Source organism: Buteo buteo, chromosome 21 (assembly GCF_964188355.1).
Source record: "Buteo buteo chromosome 21, bButBut1.hap1.1, whole genome shotgun sequence".
Lineage (NCBI taxonomy): Eukaryota > Metazoa > Chordata > Aves > Accipitriformes > Accipitridae > Buteo > Buteo buteo.
Window position 1 is genome coordinate 17,534,118 of NC_134191.1, and position 13,452 is coordinate 17,547,569.

The 13,452-nt window shown below is 49.9% G+C and overlaps 2 protein-coding genes across 9 annotated transcripts in view; both read right to left on the reverse strand.

Moving 5' to 3' along the window:
- Positions 1–5,170, reverse strand: part of USP4 (ubiquitin specific peptidase 4) — a 50,738-nt gene extending 45,568 nt beyond the window's left edge. For 7 of the 8 annotated variants that reach the window (XR_012653849.1, XR_012653847.1, XR_012653848.1 and 4 more), the window contains exons 1-4: positions 5,022–5,155; positions 4,771–4,898; positions 4,321–4,451; positions 557–683 (exon numbers count right to left, since the gene is read on the reverse strand). Coding sequence is in view for 5 of the 8 variants with exons in the window: in XM_075053068.1 (XP_074909169.1) it covers positions 557–683; positions 4,321–4,451; positions 4,771–4,898; positions 5,022–5,122 (487 nt within the window). In the remaining 3 variants the exon portion in view is untranslated. Of the gene's footprint in view, positions 1–556; positions 684–4,320; positions 4,452–4,770; positions 4,899–5,021 lie in introns of all 8 variants that reach the window. The other variant, XM_075053067.1, reaches the window with a different exon arrangement.
- Positions 5,171–9,649: 4,479 nt separating this feature from the next.
- GPX1 (glutathione peroxidase 1) lies at positions 9,650–10,651 on the reverse strand. Its single transcript, XM_075052948.1, has 2 exons — positions 10,363–10,651; positions 9,650–10,260 (listed from the first exon to the last, which is right to left on the reverse strand). Exons 1-2 carry the CDS (start codon positions 10,603–10,605, stop codon positions 9,895–9,897), a joined length of 609 nt encoding a protein of 202 aa, XP_074909049.1. The 5' UTR covers positions 10,606–10,651; the 3' UTR covers positions 9,650–9,894.
- Positions 10,652–13,452: the final 2,801 nt, after the last annotated feature.

Consider the following 13,452-nt stretch of genomic DNA (forward strand, 5'->3'; position numbering starts at 1 on the left):
TCAAAGCTCTTAACCACAACTCCCTGTGTTGCACACAGAATCACTGTGGCTGGCAGAAACTGAGGAGGTTCCTAGTCCAGTCACTCAAACCAGGGTCAACACTGAATTCAGACCAGACTGCTTGGGGCTTATCCAACCATGTGTTCAAAACTTGCAAGGCAGGAGATTCCCTCACCCCTCCAGGCCCTGTTCAAATGTCTAGCTGTCCTAATAGGGAAAATGTTTTTGTTATATTCAGTTGGAACCTGTCCTGTTTCAATTTATTACTACTGTCTGTTACACAGTTTTCTTGCTTTGTGACTCAGTAAATAGCTTGACTCCACATTCTTAGTAACCTCCTCATAGGTGCTACAAGGTCACTCCAAAAGCCTTCTCTTCTCCAGGCTAAACACAGCTCCCTCAGCCTCTTCTCACACATCACACACTCCAACCCCAACTGTCCTGTTGGTACCCACTAGACTTGCGCCAGTTTATCAACATTAATCTTGTTCTGGAGGGCACAAAATATCTCAAGGTAGCATCAGACCACAGCTTCATGCATCAGAGAACTACTTACCAACAGTATCTGCTTTGCTAAAGTGGCAGCTAATTACATTGTCAGGATCACTGCTCTCACACAGCTTCAGCTCAAGAAGATAAACTTCAACCTTATAGTGCTTCACAAACAGACCATATTCCACTACCTGCAAACAAAAGGCAGATGTGAGAAACAAAATAACACAAAGTTAAAATACCGAGCAGCCCTCTGTAAGGTACACCTGTCTAAATACTTTAAGTCTTTAGGAGTCTTGCAAGTCAAGCCATAAACTGAACACTGACTTGTTCTCAAGTCCAGATTCAGTCACAGCCTCCATCAGCTTGTTTTGGGGGTTTGTTTTTAAAATGGAAGAAATCCCAGTACTTTCCTTCCCCAGTGGATCCAAAGGTCCCATCATCGCAGCTGAACTAAAAGTGCCAGCTAATTACCCATGAAGAATATTTGATCACACAGATCAAATACATTCTAGAAAAAAAAAAATTTATCTTTTGCCCCTAGTCTTTGGCTAAGGTTTACATAAAAAAAACCAAACAAGCCTGGAACACTGGAGCAAAATTCTTTCTATTAGAAGAGAGTAAGACAAAGCATTAATGATTTTTCTGCATGGGATACGGAATCTACCTCATGACTCTCTCCTTGCAAAAACAAACAAATCTGTCAGAACTTGTTTTGATGACATTGCTTCATTTCAGTCATTTTCAAATCAATTTTGCATTTGAGAGAATACTCCAATAGGTACATCTACCCATCCCACAAGCTTTCAGCATATTTTTAAAAAGGTATTCTGTAAGACTAGACACAACTCTTCACCTACAGATCATAAAAGACTTTATACCAGAAAGAAAAGCACGTTTCAGAGGCCAGTTATGAGACAACTGTGATGTAACTGATAAAAAAAAAAAAAAAACAAAAAAAAAAACCCAAACAACTCAATTCTCTCCCTAGTTCTTTGCAGCTATAGAGCCTATGAAATTGAGATCATATTTAATTGAACCAGCAGGTATAATTTTTAAGAGTAACAGTGTTTAAGAGCCATTTGGACAATGCCTTTAATAATTTGCTTTAACTTTCAGTCAGCCCTGAAGTGGTCAGGCAGTTGGACCAGATGATTGTTGTAGGTCCCTTCCAACTGAAATATACCTATTCTATTCTATTCTATTCGCATGACTCCAGATTTGCCATGATCTACATGTATCATTTTACAGAAAAAAAAAAACCACCTTTACCCAGCTTTGGAAAGAAACAAAGAATTAAGACTAAGACTTACTGTGAGAATTTGGCTAAATTATGCTTCCCTCTTCTGAGCTTTCATAGGGTTGTATTAGATATGCAAGGTGCTTTGAAGCTAAATGATTAAAAAATACATTTGCAAAGATCTTCAGTATTTTGCTGTTACAACAGAAAGAGAAAGTAAAACTCCCTGTTTAAACAGCTTGACAGGTAAATTAGACTTTTTTTCTTTTTTAAAGAATGCAAAGGAACCAATTCACAAGTTCTCCATTTCTTTTTCAGAAGGAATTTCATTAAATGGGACTTCCTGTTCTCCAGTATTCTATAGTTAGAAACAAATAAAAAACATATTTAGACTTGGAAGAACTCTTTCCAAGAAGAAGTTTCTGATCAGATCACTGTGTCCGTTAGGACGGATGAATGGCAAGAAGAGTCTCTAATCACCTGCAGATGTCTTTTTAAACAGTGTCTGATCAGCTAGCTTGTTCTCTGTCAAAGTAAAACTCTGGTCATCCTGTTGGACAGCAATCTGAGCACAACACGCATTCAACCACTGAGGAAGCACACTGTTCTATATTTTGCACATTAATACACTTTGTAGTGGGACTCTATAGAAGATTGCCTGAAAATATGGTTTGAGATTATCAAAAGAAACCCAAACCACAAATAAAATCTAATCTAATCCTCCTGTACTTGTCTCTGATCATCAGGCACATAGGGATGGAAGAAATACCAGCTTGTAAAAATCACAAAAATGCCTGAAAATTACTTCCCAAATCCTACTTTTACGGATATTTTGATGTATGAATTACAGCTGATCCAGCTTTAGGAAAAGGATTAAAGCATTCAAGGACCGCAAGTTTAACTGTTTTACTTTCAATGCTATCTGCAGAACACTGTAACCAGATACTGACCACGTTCTACTCAGGTGCAGTTCTGCAGCTTGTGTGTCCCACTGACCTTTCAATTTATATTTTTTGTAAGAGGCTGTAACATCCCACAAACATACTATGCTGCTATATTTCAACATTTTTTTAAATATAAAAATCAGTTATCAGGTTAACAATAAACAACAGAGACTGAAACTCTCATAGCAATTCAAAACTTTAAAAATTTACTCTTAACTGGACCACAATAACTTGGCATCTTATGTCTATAAAACAGCACTAGCTCTAAGCTCTAGCCCTCAATAACTACAGCATCGAATAGTGGCATCTGATAGCCCAGGAGAAGGAGGAGTCTCAGAGTTAAGCCTGTCACCCAAGTGTTTCCCCAATAGCTTCCAAATCTCTTGTCCAACTTCTGAATTTTTCAGAAAAGCGAGTGTCTAATAACATCCCAGGCTTTGTGAAAGTGGTTAGCCAGTTCAAGAACAAAAGCTTCCTCATTCAGAGAAGCACTAATCAGTAACAGTTCTAGTTTTCCTTCTCAGTACAGATTTTCTATTCCTCAAGAAGTTATCTGTTTCTACTAAACCCACATCTCCTTTATATGCTATAATCCTTTTCCACTCCCCCCCTTCTGGTTTACACAGCAGTTCTGTCTACTCAGCAGAGTGAAGCTGGGGTCACCTGGTGAACCTGGGATCATTTACACTTTCTGAAGATGTCAGAATTTCTCGTTACGTACAATTTCTAGCCCACACTGAAAGACAATGTTCCAGTACCACTGATCAGCATGAGTGGGCCTCCAAGAGAGGGATCTTTCTTTCTTTTACCATTCCGGTGTCACACTTTCCTGGGTCTAGCACACCTGGAAGCAACCCTTACTGTAACATAATGCTACGTAAACTTAAGCAATATTAATTCTGTACAATAATCACTACACCAAACGAATAGTGTTGATATAGTCTTTATGAACCCCACAGACTGGCACTGCTCAATTTAGTCAGTGCAAAAACCTACGACTAAAATAAAAACAAAAAAACTTTTACCCATAAACGAGTGTCTGACAGTTTTCCAAAGAAGCAGCCTGTAAATCTCACTTTCTGGAACAGATTATATACTTAGAATGCATTCATAACCGCATTTGCCAAACAAAAGTAAGACTTACAGAACAAAACCACAAATAGTCTCTTCTCATGATTTTAGAATCACAGATTTTGGAAGAGAAAACAAGAACCACCTTAAACTCCACAGGAAGTCCCTAAGCCATCTGCACTAAAAGACCACTTATTCCAATGCCTCATTCTGTCCTGGAAGATCGATAAGCTTGACTAACAACTTGCATTTTTCGACAAAACACAAACTATTCCATGCAACATAAAAGCACCGCACCGGTCCAAACAATCATAACGTAAAAAGTTAAACAGAACAAGGTTCATGGTTCTCACCCCATATAACTGAGAATCACTGAAGATTCAGGCATTTTAACTGTAATACTGGAAGGTCATTCTTTCAGGTACCAAGTCAAAGAGACCTCATGTTATTACCTCCAAAGAGCTGCTGAGGATCCTATCTTAACTCACTTCTAGCAAGATAAGCATCATCTAAGTTTGGTAGAGATCAGAAAATGAAACCAGGCTGAAGAGACCTTGGTTCACCCATACTTACTTTTCTCACAATAGGCTGCTGTCCATCTATGCAGCCATACCACTTTACTAGTTTATTCCAGGCTTCAGTGGGAACCAATACGTAATCTAGCTCGTCAATGAGGTGTTCTTTTAAACTCTGGGTTTCTGGATCTAAAAGGGACACAGACATAAGAAAGCATGACATCAAACAGCATCTTTTCTTCTCATGACCTACACACATACTACCACGACGCTAAAAAATACCAACCCTCCCACAGGCGGCAAAAACCGCACCAGCCTCCTCCTCGCTTACGAGGCCGGCAAGGCCACTTGTATCCTCCCGGGACACAGCGCTTCAAAAGCGAAAGCTGCACGACGAGACGACGGCAGGTGGGAGCCACTTACCCGAGCCGGGGCTGCGACCCGAGCACCAGACCCCACCGCCCAGGGCCCCGCTCCCCGCGGCCCAGCGCCGCCGGGCAGCACTCACCGCCGAAGAGACCCGAGTTGTCGATAGGCCCAGGGAAGAGGCCGGGATCGCCCGCGCCGAATATATCCCAGCTGTCGAAGCCCACGTACTTCTTCCACTGCTTGAACCAGCGGCTGTCCACCAGGTACCTGCAACACACGGCACCGGCCGGCGCGGCCCCCCTCAGCGGCGGCCCGGCCCGGCCCGCTCCCACAGGCCCCGCCGCCCGGAGGGGGAAGGGGACGGAGGGAGGGCCGGCCGGCTACACTCACCAGGACTCCCCCGGCCGGAGGGCCGTGGCCAGCAGCGGCCCCAGCTCGGCCCGCTGCACCGTCGCGTCCGGCCGCGCCCCGCCGCCTTCAGCCGCCGCCATGTCGCTGCGCGAGCCCCGTCGCGGGCGGATGTCGGCCCGCGTACGCATGCGCGCTGGGTCAGCCTGCTGCGCTCGCCTCGCCCCGCCCCGCCCCGCCCCGCCCCGCCCGCGCGCCCTCTGACGGGATGGGCGGGGCCGCGCACGGGGAGGGGGTGAGGCTGGCGGCGCGAGCGCTATGGAGGCGGCCGCCATCTTGCAGTTGCGGCCCAGTGCTGGGTCGCCCCGTTGCCCCGGAATGCGGGCCCTTGGAGGGCGCAGCCCCTGGGGCTGCTGGGGCGGGCAGGGTATCTGCCGCCCCCCTCCCCGGGGCTCTAGCGCTGGCGGGGCAGCGAGCAGGCAGGGCTGGGAGCTGCGAGGGTGCAGGGAGGCCTTGTCCCCGCCGGGAGTGGGCCTCGTCCCCGAGGTGGCTCCGTGGCCGAGAGGATCTCCCGGAGAGGCCTCCTCCAAAGCGGGTGGAGGAAGTGTTTGGTGTGGACTCCCTGGTTTCAGCATTACGTGCTCCATTTTCTGTGGCGACTGACTTCACAGAGGCCTCTGGTCAGAGCGTTGGCTAGGGAAGGAGGCTTCAAATTGTTACAGGAATAGACGGGAGGATGGGTCTGAGTAACCAGCTGTGGAGCGCTCGGGAGTTTTGAAAGTGTCTCTGGAAAGACTCTCCCAAGAAGCAATTTAGGCATTTGTCTCTTCGAGTAGCATATCCTGTGCTGTTTAGGAAGCCTGTCCTTCAGAAGTGGGAAAATTGGGAAGGATTCAGATGATGATTTAGAGACTTAAAAACCTGCTTTAAACTGGTACACCAAAGAAATCCATTTACCTCACAGAAAAAAAGGCAGTGGGTGATGTGCTGGGGCTGTGACTGTCTGTGAAGGGGAGCACTCTTCTGGGCAGCCAGTGTCCAGCAGTGTGGTAGGCAGCTGGGCTCTACCTCCTGCCAGCCAGGCCTGGCAGTGCTGCAGCTATCCAGGGTAAATTCCTAAAGGCCTTTTATGTTTTTGACAGCAGGGCAAGTCCATCCACTTAACACTGAAAAAGAAGACCCATTTTCTCCTTCCAGTGAGAGTTGAGTCCTGTTACTTACTCCTGTTTTTCTCAAAGGGCAGGGCCCCTTTGGGCTTCAAGGAACTAACACACCCTGTTACAGCAAGACTGGGTGTGTTTTTAAAATGAGTCAGCTGTTCTGAGATAATGCTTACGTGGCTGACCTCACTCTTCTAATGAATTACCTACTCCTAATAGAAAATCCAATAAACAATTAAAATGGTCTCATTCAAAGCTTTCTGATTCAGTACTAGGAAATGACATTATTACAGTTTCACTGTAGATGGGAGTGTCTGTGTTCTCCTGTCTCCTCAAGCACTTTCCTTTCAGCCATTCGGCTTCCTGCCCATGTCTCCAGCTGAACTAGATGGCTGCTCTCTGCGAGAGTGGCACTGACAGGAACAAAGCCCTTTCAAGTGCCACCCAGTTGGAGGCAGGTGTTTCCTACCTGCCCTACAATGACAATGATCAAAAACGGTGACTAAAAGCTATCTTAAAAGTTAGTGGGTGCAACAAAGCTCAGCAGGAGGAGAAAGGGGTTTTAAATAGCTGAAAGAACATTTAACGGGCTGAGTAAGAAAAGTCTTAGGCTCCACTGGATGGCATTTCCATTGAGTAGACACTTCTGAACACCACATCTCATCAGCCATGATTTCAAGAGATGTGCTAGGGTTTGGTGGACAGAACACTAGGGAACCTGGGAGAGGGAGATAGGGGCAGGAATAATAATCTTCTTTGCAGCTAGTTAACACTCCTGACAGCTTCAAATACCTGAACTTGCTTAAAGATTTAAGAAGTTGATGGCAACTATCAGCAGCTAAGGGGGGGAAGAGGGGAGAAAGGGAGGGGGATATATGGGACTCTGATATGTAGAAGAATGGAAAAGCAGGGTGAACACTGCAGGGATTAGCTGTTTGCAACAAAAGTGTAAAAAAAAAGATAGAGTGTAGGAGTGTAGATGTGGCAGACACCAGATGTTGAAAGGACAACATCCTCAAGCCACGGAAGCATCCATGTGTGCTAAAGTAGTATTATTTTAAGGTTTCCTTCTGAGTCAGTCTGTTTCTGAAATTACAGAAATAGAACTCGGCCATTTTATAATCCCTGAGGAATCACCTGGGATTCTTCAGGTCTACCCTCAGCATAGAGCTGCTACCTGTAGCAAAACATTTTCATCCCTTCTGGTCACAACACCAAATAATGTTTGGGCACGAGAGCCTGCGTGGGGCTGTGCTCTTCTGCGGGTGTCGCTGCCAAAGGTTTTCCGCCCATAGGCTGCCCTTTCCACCACAGCCTGCTTTACCCCAGAAGCCACCTACTCTGGAGAATGCTGAAATGAGACAGGGGATAACAAGGCTGGGAGGCTTTTATCTACACTGCAGAGTTCCTGCTGGGTGTGCTTACACTGGAATCGTTCGTTTTCCTGCTGGCATGGCTAATTTTCATCCTGGAATCGCGTCACTGTACTTCTGCTGGCGTGGCTCTATCTGTTCTGGAGCTGCTGCTTTGTTTTTCTGCTAGCACAGCCGCAGCAGCCGGAAGGTAAATAAATCCCTTGGCCATTAGCACTGAATAAGCACGGTGTAAGATGCCTTTCTGACCGGCGGGCTCAGTGATAGACCCTTTCTGGCAGGGGTGCCACTGGAACAGCAGCAGTTGTTGGGATCGGCTCCCCCATGGTGGTGGGGAACAGGCAAAGCAAAGGAGGTCCCACTCAAATGGCTCAAGTTTGGTGAGTCAAGATTGAGGAAGTGCCACAGCTCGTGCGGAGAAAGATTTTTCAATGCAGTGAGTTCCTGCTGCCCATGATCCTCTGGACTGTCCACGTATTTCAACATCCTGCATTAACGAGGGAAGTAGTTTCAACTGAAAAAATAATCCCCCAAATCAAGCAGCTTCTGCTCCAAAGCTGAAATAGCTACTGAAAACATCCTGTTTTTCCACAAAGCTGTACTGGAAGTTAAGAAATAGCCCGGTGAGGATTGTGCAATCCAAGTTCAAAGATCGATGACTCAGGGGCAGCAGCAAGCAGGCTGGAGCCGGCTGTAGGTTTTGCCCCACTGTCTCTCCTCAGACCGGAGGGGGGCCTGAATGTCGGTACAGTAACAAAGTAACCAGTGAATTGGTGAGGTGAGAAGCTATGAACAGGAAAAAAGCAAAGAACCTCAAATCCCAAGTGTTTTTAATTATGAAAACAGTGCACTGATGCTTGAAAGTGTTATGCCTTCCCTTTGAAAGCCCGAGTTTCTAGTCTGTGTTGAGTACGCCTCAGTCCAGCACCAAGTTTATACTCAGTGCTATGAGGCCTCGTGAGGAGTGCCTTGTAATGCAAACGTGCTTACAGAGCCATTTAAGGAGTGAAAATTTACCTGCAGAAGGACCTGAGCCACTGGGCAGTAAGATGGCAGGTGAAATTTGGCACAGGCTTGCGGTTTTCCATGGGAAACCAACCGTAATTCTAGCCATTTGTCAACAGGCTGTAAACCCAGGATTGCCACACAGCAACAACATGTCAGGATTATTGTAACAGCTCCATGAAATATCCGTCAGCTCCGTGGCTGGCAGGAGTCAAAAAAGTGTTAGGGAAGGAATAAAAAGAAGAAAATACTGCCTGAACCCTGGGCACCTGCAGTTTGTCACATGCAATTCCTGTTCCCAAAGGGCAACAAGGACACTCTGAGGCAAGGCACAGTTTCTGTGGGAGAAGTGGTTGAATGTGCCGGTATTCTGTACTGGGAACACAAAAGAACCGGTTCTTTGTGTGATTCCCTGCGTTGCAAGGCACTGGGGATGCACAAAGGTGGTACGGGCTTCATGTAGGACTGGGTGAGTACGTAGAGATCCGTGTTGGGCTACCACCGATGCAAAATGGGATAGAGCCAGGAGATAGCAAGGGGGCAGTGGCTCCGCCACAAGGGGAGGGACAGCGGGCGCTCCTGCTCTAAGGTCCCCCCTGGGCATCTGCTGATGGAGGCCAAATGACAAGGAGGGCCTTGGCCAAAGAGCTGTTCTTCCCCAAGCCCTCTGCCAGCACGGCTGGAGCAACGCAGGCTGCAGAATCGCTCATCTACCTGCCTGAACGGTTGTTAACCTGTCGTGGCCTGTTGTTGGTAGCCAAGTTGGAGTTTGTCAGCCAGTGTAAAATCACACCCTGGCCATGTGCCGCTGTGTCTTTCCTCCACAGGCAAGCCTGAAGTGAGGTCCAGTAAGCAGTTTTGCAAAGTATTTCTGTTCTGTGCCGCCCCCCGCTCTGCCAAGCTCGTTAGGCGCAGGGCAAGATGTGGCACTGATTCACAGTTTGCAGAGCCCGCAGATGTTGTTTGCCCATCACACTTCCCTAGGTTTGCATTCAGATTTCAGCCTGACTGCGCTATCGCGCTCGAGTGCTTTGAGTCAGCCCCTATGAGCACCCACACGAGCTGATGAACAGGTAAGATGGCCACCATGCTTTACCCAACTTACCCGGATTTATCAAGCCACAGCCGTCAAGAAAGTACACGTATTTTTTTTATTCAGAGAATCACAGTAAGCTACTGAGACTCACAGCTGCTTTCCCCGGCATAGTTTCCCAAACATTCACACGCAACTTTTGAAAACATCAGGTACACTTCGAGAATTTGGAAGGTGCACCATCATAAGCAAAACCTGCACGAGACGTTGGGATTTCTGCCAGAGCAGCAGCGAGCTGAGCAGGAAGGGAGGGGGCCGGGCAGCGAACGCTGCGACGCTCGGCTTTATTCGAGAACATTCTTGGGTACCTTCTGCAGAAGCAATTCAATATCATCCTGGATCTTGATGGTTTCGAAATGCCGGCTGTAGCGTTTGAAGGGCACGCCGTCGGGGCCGATGAGGAACTTCTTGAAGTTCCAGGAGATGTCGTTGCGGCAGACGGGCGACCAGATGATGTACTGCGGGTTGGTCATCAGCGAGGAGGGGTCGTCGTGCGGGAAGGGCAGCGCCTCTCTCAGGAAGGCGAAGAGGGGGTGCGCGTTCTTCCCGTTCACCTCGCACTTCTCGAACAGGAGGAAATTGGGCTTGTACCCGTTGCCGGGACGAACGTGCTCCAGCGAGAGCAGGATCTCCTCGTTCGTAGCATTTTCCTAGGGACGCCAAAAGAAAGCCGCCCCGAGCGAAGGCCCGTGAGAGCCCAGCCGCCGACGGGCGGCTCTTCCCCGCTCCCCGGCCCCCGCCGCCCGCCCTACCTGGTGCCCGAACTGGTTGCAGGGGAAGCCGAGGACCTGCAGCCCGCGGGGGCCGTACCGCCGCTGCAGCTCGTTGAGCTGCAGGAAGTCGCGGGTGGTGGTGCCTCAGAGCGACGCCACGTTGGACACCAGCAGCACCTTCCCCCGCAGCGAGCCCAGCGGCAGCGGCTCCGCCGCGCCCAGCGGCCGCGCCGACATCCCCGCCAGACCGCCCGACACCGCGCCCGCTCCCGCCGCCGCCATGGCCAGCACTGCCGGGCCGGGCCGGGCCGGGCCTGCTTCCCGCTCCGCCCCGCCGGGACCCCTCCTCCTCCGCCGCTCACCACCTCTCCGGGCGGCGTCGCCCCCCCCCGGCCCTCCCTCCTCCCTCGGAGCCTTCCCCGGGACCACGGGGAGTCTCTACTCTCTGCCCCCCCCCCCCCCCCGGCCTTTTTCCCATCTTCACGGATAGTCTCGGCCTTTTTCGGATCCATTAAAAGCTCAGAATGGGGTGGTTTACACATCCACGGGTAATAGACAGGGAAGCGGCACCGATTCTCGGAAACGCTGTGGAAAATCGGCAAAACGCAAAGCGGTCCCGGCAGCTCGTGGTGACAAGGCCGCCCGAGTACGGCGGCGGCACCGGGGGCTGCAGCCCCCTGCTAGAGCCGCCTTGGGGGGAGAAACACCTTCGGTTTGTGCACCAGGAGGAGGAAGAGCGGGGGTCCAAGAGGAGCCACAAATTCCCTTCTTCAGTCTCCTTTTATAATTTTTCCACCTCTTCGAGGCTGGTAGAGCCTCCCTTTACTTCAGCGGTTGCTTTCCCCATCCCTGGCTTTTCCAATTCTTGCCGTACTGCTTTGGTGTGTTTTAGGGAGTTTTAAATTACGCAGTAGCAACTGCTCATTTTTTCATGGATTCAAGGCAGCCCTAAGTGAACCATGCTGTTGCCTGTACCCACACCAGGCAACGTAGCCCATCCACTCCTCTACAGGTCTGGGTGCCGAAACATCGCCCTCCTCCAGAGCACGCCGTGAAGAGGCAGGTCCAGCACCATGCCTTGAGGTGATGTCCACGGGTGGGACCAACGGGGACCGTGGGGCAGCACACCTCAGCAGGGACCAAGAGCGAGGGCCTCAGCTTCAGCACGGCTCCCACGGGGAAGCAGGGAGCCCCTGCCAAGGCTCCTGCCAGCGTTTGCACCCAGCGAGCTCCATCCAAAACAGCCCTGAGGTCAGACAGCTGCTTATCAGCCCTGGCCCCCAGCCAAGGCTGCCTGGGCTCCAGAGCATGGGGAAGAGGGGGGGATGTACTCAGGGCCCCCCTCTGCTGCTGTCTGTTCTCTTTCATGCTTGGTAGCAAAGACTCATCACAAGCACCAGCTGTCACTAACAGGCCACCATATAACGCTGCATCTCCAGTCTGGGTTCCCAGGTGACGGCAGGATCTGGTGGTTTTGCTCTTGGCACCTGTCCCCGTGACTGGGAACTGGAATAGCTCCTGGCTGCGTTGAGTTTGGGGGACTCGCACGGTTATCTTGCATCTTCAGGGGCGTGAAAGTTTTTGCAGCCTGCTGCAGCACTGATAGCAGGAGCCACAACAGGCATCTTGATATCAGAGCAGCCAGGAAATGGCTGATGGGATGAGCAGAGGCATGTGACCCATGTTTGCTCTTGAGTCAATCGACGGTTACAGTCCACACCAACTCCTCACCCACCCCTTGAGCATGGCAAGCCACGGTGGTTTGAAGAAGAGGAATTTCTCTTCAGGGTGATCTCTAGGGCAGTGCCACAGAGGCATCTCTGCTTTTGACGCTTGCTCAGACTGGCACTTTCAATCCTCAGGCTAGACCTGGGGATTTCATCTGAAATTGAGAGTTTACTTCTGGGGCCCTGCCCTTTTCAGACAAGGCAGGTTAGGGCTTTCCCTTCCTTGATGAGTGAGTTTTAAGGAAACCAAGTGAGCTGAACCTCCTTTTTGGCTCAGAGCTGTGCCCTGGGCCTGGACACGTTCTGGAGAGCCAGCTGAACTTGGATCCAGAGGAGTGCGAGGAGCTCCCAAGGGACTAGATGGGCTCAAGGGACCCTCTTTTGAGGTGTGTGACAAGTAATGCTTGTCCTGTGAGGTCAGAAGGTTGCTGTTTAACAGCAACAGCAGTGAATAACCACAAAGGTTGCAAAACACACCTTCTGGCCTCCTGCTCACATCTCCTCCCCGTTCCCAGTACCCAACTCCCTCCCCTAGGCAGGGGGCTGGCACTTGGCTCCTAGCTTTTCCCCTGCCCCTTTCACCCCTCCTTGCTTGGCTGGATCGTTCTCTGTGAGCACTGAGCTCTCATTTCCCAGGTCTGGTCTGGCTGTCTGTGTCCTCGGTTTCATCCAGAACAAAGGTGGCCTCCAGAGGTGACAGATGCAACAGGAACCCAAAGGGAGCCAGGCTGCCAGCCCTCGAAAGCAGGAAGGCTGAGAAGGACAGATGGCTTAATAATCACACGCTCCTAAGCAGGCTTCTGCTCTGATGCCAGTGGTGCAAGGGACAAGGAGAGGGAGCTGGAGCTTCTGGTCACGAATGAGAGACAGTGACTTACCAAGATGTCTGAACTTCAAGAAAGGCAGGCCAGGCCTGCAATCCTATCACCAGCTGGTGGACAAGACAGAGGAGATGGGGAGGTGGTGCTGTAGGTTAACAAGAGCTTAGATTAAACCTGGGATAATAAATTAATCATTTCTGGGTGGAAGCACACCAGCCGATACACAAACCATGAGCTGGGTCTAGAGGAACATGCAGACCTTGCTCAAAACCACTGAAGAGCGTCTGAAGAGCTGCTCTGTAACTGTGACCATAGAGAACTGCAACCCAGCGGCTCTGCAAGACTGAAAAACCCCAGTTTTGCTCAACTGCAACCACCTCCCAAACCACCCAACAACAACCCCCCCCCAAAAAAGGGAACTGCAGAGAAGCGAGCAAGTTTGTTAACAGGGCAGAGAATGACATCCTCCAGGGCAGGCCTGCAGCTGCAGCTGGGAACTTCTTGCTCTGTTCAACCCCGTCACCCCACGCGGGCAGAACAGGCACCCAGGAGAGGAAGGAGGGGAGGGTGGGACTGGTGCC